Consider the following 5,500-nt stretch of genomic DNA (forward strand, 5'->3'; position numbering starts at 1 on the left):
AGAGAAACAAGCAGCAGCAATGTGGACAAGCACTGATAGATACTCTTCATATGATACACATGAATCTGCAGCACAATATTTGTACCAACTGTTGCAGTGCCATCTGGGTATACTTATCCATGGAATTCTATATGGAAACCCAAGCAAATACCAAAAAAATGTGTACATAGAAATGTCAAATTTCTTGGTGCAATTTTATTAGCTATTCACTAACTGCACCCCTCTTCATATTCTTGATGGAATACCCAGTGAGAGGTTTCAATCTTTCATCCTGCACCAGGAAGGACCTGCCACATGTAGAGTATCTCCATCTTTTCAATTGAGCAAAAATAAAACAAACAAGAGAATACCTTTTAACTCGGTTAATTTTTCCCATTTCATTGAATTTATGATTATATTATGGTGAAGTTGTATCAACGATGAGGCAGCAACATTTGGAGTATCGTGGACCACTTTGGTCACCTAGCTTCAGGAAAGTTATCACTGAGAATGAAAGAATACAGAGAAGATTTACAATGATTTTGCTGGATTTGACGAACCGAGTTACAAGAAAAGGTTAAACAGATTATAACTTCTTTCCTGGACCGTAGAAGAATGAAGGGAGATTTGATGCGATATATACAATTCCGAGGAGTAGAGATGAATACAATGCAAGCAGTTTTTTACCCCACCAAGATTAGGCGCGAGAAAAACGAGAGAACACAGGTTAAGTGTGAAAGGTGAGATGTTTAGAGGAACTTTTTACGGAAAGTTTTATTTTTGTGTTTTTTTTTTCTATAAATATCTTATCAAAATTTTCCATTTTCAACTTTAAAAAAGAAATTATATATAAATAAATAAAACATTTTCTTACAAAACACTACAATGCCCTCCTTCCCACAGTACAAATCCACACACCACCATGGCTTACAGTTGGGTTTTAAAAAAAGTCTTCATTGGGAGGTCATATTTTTAAGAATAGTAGTGCTTTTTTGTCTTTTCTGCATCTCAAGAAAATTATCTTTGGATTCAACCTTGATTTTGCCACATGTATTATATTAAATAATCTACCTAGACTACTTGAAGAATGCCTTCCTTTAACAAATCTCACCTTATCTGGATGCATTAATTTTGGTAAATACTCACCCAATCTATTGGCTAGTGCCTTTGGTAGAATTTTATAGTCTGCATTCAGAAGTGATTAGTCTGTATGATGAGTTCTTAATAGGTCTCTATCTTTCATCAGTAGCACTCTAATTATAGCCGTTGATACACCCAAGTTATCTTTGTCTCTCTCTCCTAGTTTAGGAAGTTCAACATTTGTTAAAAATTCATACTAATTCATATAGTGTTGTCTAAACATATTATTTCATTTTGATAACATGTTATAGTATCAGCTGTTGGTATTACATTGATTATTCAATGTAGGGAATACTGCAGAACAAGGAGAATCAAAGGGATGATTCCTCTACTTTAACCTGCCAAGATAACACTATGTGCCCGTTCTCCTAGTTCATAATATTTTTGTTTAGTTTTTCATCTTATTTTTCATTCAATGTTTGTAGTGTATTATATTGTAACTTTCTGTTCTCTAATATTCTATATTTTTATTGTGTTCCAGATATCTTTTTCCAATTTTGTTATATCCTTCTCTGGACTTTCTAAATCTCTTGCATATTCTCTCAAGATTTTTAGTACAACAGGTAATTTGTCCCCTTAAATAAGATTTAAGCATATCCCACATTAAAAAACTATTGTCAGTGGAAGGAAGATTGTTTTCACAAAATATTGCTGTCTCCTAATAAATCCACAAAATCCTCCCTCTTTAATAACATAGCATTCAAGTGCCACCTATATATGCTTTTCCCTTATCATAAGTTAGTAAGGTCTGATAAAAGTCTTGCCAAATACTCCGTTTTTACCACTACTTTGTAACTGGGCAGGCATTAAAAATAGGTCAATCCTTGTATGTGAATCATGTACCCTTGAACAGAACAATCTTCTCCCTTGGTAACTTTGATTTTTTAAATTTTTTTTTAATATAAATACAAACTTCACAGAAAGTCTTCCACCTCATTCTTGGTCTTGAAAAATGGCCGGATCCTTTCCGCTACTTTGACCCTCAAAGTCATGGGATATATAGTTGATTTTCAAGTTTTTAGCATGCAGTTGTCTCCACATCTTCAAATTATTTTGTTTAATCAAGGTCACGCTAAAGTCTTGAAAATAAAAGTACCTTTTCATGATCAACCTTGGGCGGGCCATTATTTTGCTAAAATAATCAGATGCTGCCTCCAGAATTATCTCCCATTCTCGGTAGCTTAAAACTCTCACCAGAACTGGTCTTGGTCTCTTCTGTGTTCAAGTGTTCGGTGAGCTTTCTCAATATGCAGTTTTTTCCCCAAATTTGTCTTCTACCAATATTTGTGGGATTCATTTTTGAAAAAAGTTCACCGGGTCTCTTCTCTTAATTCCTTCTTTTAGTTCAATAATTCGGACATTGTTCCGTCGACTAAAATTCTCCACATGGTCAATTCTGTCCAGCAGTCCTTGTTTTTCTGACTCCCCACCCCCCCCCCCACCCAACCACCCCACCAAGCCCAAGTTTTTCATGCGTTTTCATCAATTCACTCTCTACTCGACCTATTCTCTCGATTAGATCTTCAACAATCTCTTTTATTTTGGTTATTTTCTCCATTATGTCTCTCATCACCATTTCAATATTTATGAATCAGTTAATAAAATTCTCAATTTATCCAGGATGATGCTCAATTCTTGACCCGACTCCCCACTTTTACCTGGTTCTGCTGCTCCCATCGCCATTTTTGCACCACTCCCTTTCAGACTTTCACCTGCTGTTCTCGGTTGAATAGAAGCTCCTCAATCTTTGTCCTCCGCTGCCTTGGCTTCTTCGTGCTACTTTATCCATTTTTAATGAATAAAATCTTGATTTTCAAGTTTTGACTGTTTATTTAGTACTCGTCACAGAGAGCTCAACCAAAGCATGTCTGGCTAAGTCCTTTGCAGCCCCATTAGGGGAACTTTTTAATGTCGAGTGCAGTGGGGGTGTAGAAAGAAGTGCCAACTGAAGTGGTGAATGTGGGCTAGATTTTGACATTTAAGAAAAATTTGGACAGGTACATGAATGGAAGGAGTATGGAGGGTTATGGTCCAGGTATAGGTCGATGGGGACTATGGAGAATAATAGTTCAGCACAAACAACATGTGCTGAAGGGCCTGTTTCTATGGCGTAGTGTAGTGTTCTATGTATGGTTCTTTTTTTTTAAATGCAGTGAAGTGTTTCAAACTTAGAATTAAATGCTTTGACGCTGGCATCCAAATAAAATTTCTGAACAAGTTTAAGAGTTGGGTGTGCTAGAGGTATGATTTAACAGAATGCCACTTTTCTAGTTAGAGCTTATTGTTTCCTTAGTGATGGAGTTACTTTACAATTTTACAACATTCTGACTAAAGCGTCTACCTGTCGATCAACAGGTCAATTCTGTATCCAAAATTGCCAATCACACTGAATCCTATGCAATCAAACTTCCAGACTAGTCTATCGTGCGGAACTTTGTTAAAAGTCCACGTAGACAACATCCACAGCACTCATCAATCCTTTTGTCATCTCTTCCAAAACATTCAAACATGTGAAACACAATTCATCATGCACAAAGCTATGTGGAATGTCTTTAATCAGACCTTGCTTTTCCAAATCCTTCAGGAACTTTCTCACCACTGATGTTATGGCCAACAGTCTAAAGTTCCCTGGCTTATCCTTGTAATCCTTGATAAATAAAGCCACAGCATTAACAATTAGCTAAAGATAATGCAAATAATATCTTCCCTGACTTTTCACAAATGACCTATGATACACTGGATCAGTTCCCATTCATGGAAGCCCACTTACAACACAAGATCTCACGATTAAGGATTGATAGGACTTTGGCCAGGAAGTTCCCAGAGGAAATCTGGATATGAGCAGTCAATGTGGATGGCTTGTTAGGATCTTCAAATTTTTTTTAAAATACATCAAACTTGTGGAATTCCCCACCATATGAACTGCATTGCTTACCTCAGGAGTTGTCTTCTTAAAAACATCTTTCCCTTGTATAACATCACTCATCACACATTCTCTTAATATACCATACTCTTCTTCACTCAGCTGAATGGATTCCAGCAATGTGTTGCACATGTGGCATTCCCCACTGTAAAAAAAAGTTTCAACTGGATTATTTTTACATACAGAAAAGTGATTTATAGAATTAATTTTGAAACCCATCATTAATGATCATTACTCCTATTCTCCCACTTTCACTGAACATTTTATAGAAAAATTCAGTTTCCAAAAAGAAATGCTGCAAGACTGGGTTATTTTACACTATATACACATTACTTTCAGTGATCTTCACAGGATTATTTATCCCAATTGTCCTCTTATGCCCATGCTCTACTGAAAGCATTGAATTCATACTGGGCTAAACTTCTTTGAACAGTCACCCTTTGAAAACCCACCTAATTGGCCCAATCCTCATGCACAAGGTATCAGATATTTCAACTTATTATCAGGAATAAAAATTGGGCTGGGGCATTACAAAATAATGTATTACAGTTTCCTAATTATATACGTATTTAACAGTAGATCTATTCAAAGAAATAAACCCATCCTTATTTAGAGGTTGTTAATTAAATAAAAACACACACCAAGGAATTTGAATATCTTTCATTTGCAATGACATACATACCTGTGTACAATGGTTATTTGGTGTCCTTCCCATTTCTTACCAGGAAGGCTGAAATTAAAGTACAAAATGTCATACATAAAATAAACATTTAACTTGTAGATTGTTATTATAAAAAAAATTCTTCCAAAGGCATTGGCTGCATTTTTTTTTAAACCCTATGCTCAAATTCCAGCAACTCATGAGGATGCACTGAAGTGATCATTAACAACTTAAGTGTTTCAGAAGATACAGGAGCCAAGACTTACTTTGGCTGAACAAATTAAGAGATTCTTGCACCATATCTCGGGACTGCCCTCCACTGCACATTAATAGCTCAATATGGAGAGAGTAGTGAGCTCCAAGTTCCCTGAAGTCCTCCAAGTAATGCTGGATGCAAATCATCTCCTCACCTATCACTTAGTACTATCGTACATGATCAGATACCTGCACAACTAAAACAAATGTTCCGACATCAAAAGAAAAACCAACAGATACTTTACTTACAAGAGTAATAATTAAACATATAGATTATTTGCATGAAATACCTGTTTAAGCAAATAAGAATAAGATTAAGAATAAAAATCAAGCAAACATCATTTACTGGTGCAAATTTATCAAAGAATGTGACCACTAAAGAGTAAACAGAACTGACTGCAACTCAGGAGACTCCCTGTGCAATGACCATAGCGCATTCATAAAGGATGAATCACCCACCACACACTCTTCATTTATGTGGATCAATGAATTTAGAATGATCAACTCAACTGTTCAAAAGACCAGAATCAGTCCATTTTTAC

The 5,500-nt window shown here is 35.8% G+C and overlaps 1 protein-coding gene across 4 annotated transcripts in view; it reads right to left on the minus strand.

The window, feature by feature from the left end:
• Positions 1–5,500, minus strand: part of prorp (protein only RNase P catalytic subunit) — a 106,161-nt gene that overhangs the window by 99,497 nt on the left and 1,164 nt on the right. For all 4 annotated transcript variants that reach the window (XM_069916827.1, XM_069916828.1, XM_069916826.1 and 1 more), the window contains exons 2-3: positions 4,725–4,772; positions 4,055–4,187 (exon numbers count right to left, since the gene is read on the minus strand). In XM_069916827.1, coding sequence (XP_069772928.1) covers positions 4,055–4,187; positions 4,725–4,772 — 181 coding nt within the window. The remainder of the gene's footprint in view (positions 1–4,054; positions 4,188–4,724; positions 4,773–5,500) is intronic.

This window comes from Narcine bancroftii, chromosome 2, assembly GCF_036971445.1.
Source record: "Narcine bancroftii isolate sNarBan1 chromosome 2, sNarBan1.hap1, whole genome shotgun sequence".
Classification (NCBI taxonomy): domain Eukaryota; kingdom Metazoa; phylum Chordata; class Chondrichthyes; order Torpediniformes; family Narcinidae; genus Narcine; species Narcine bancroftii.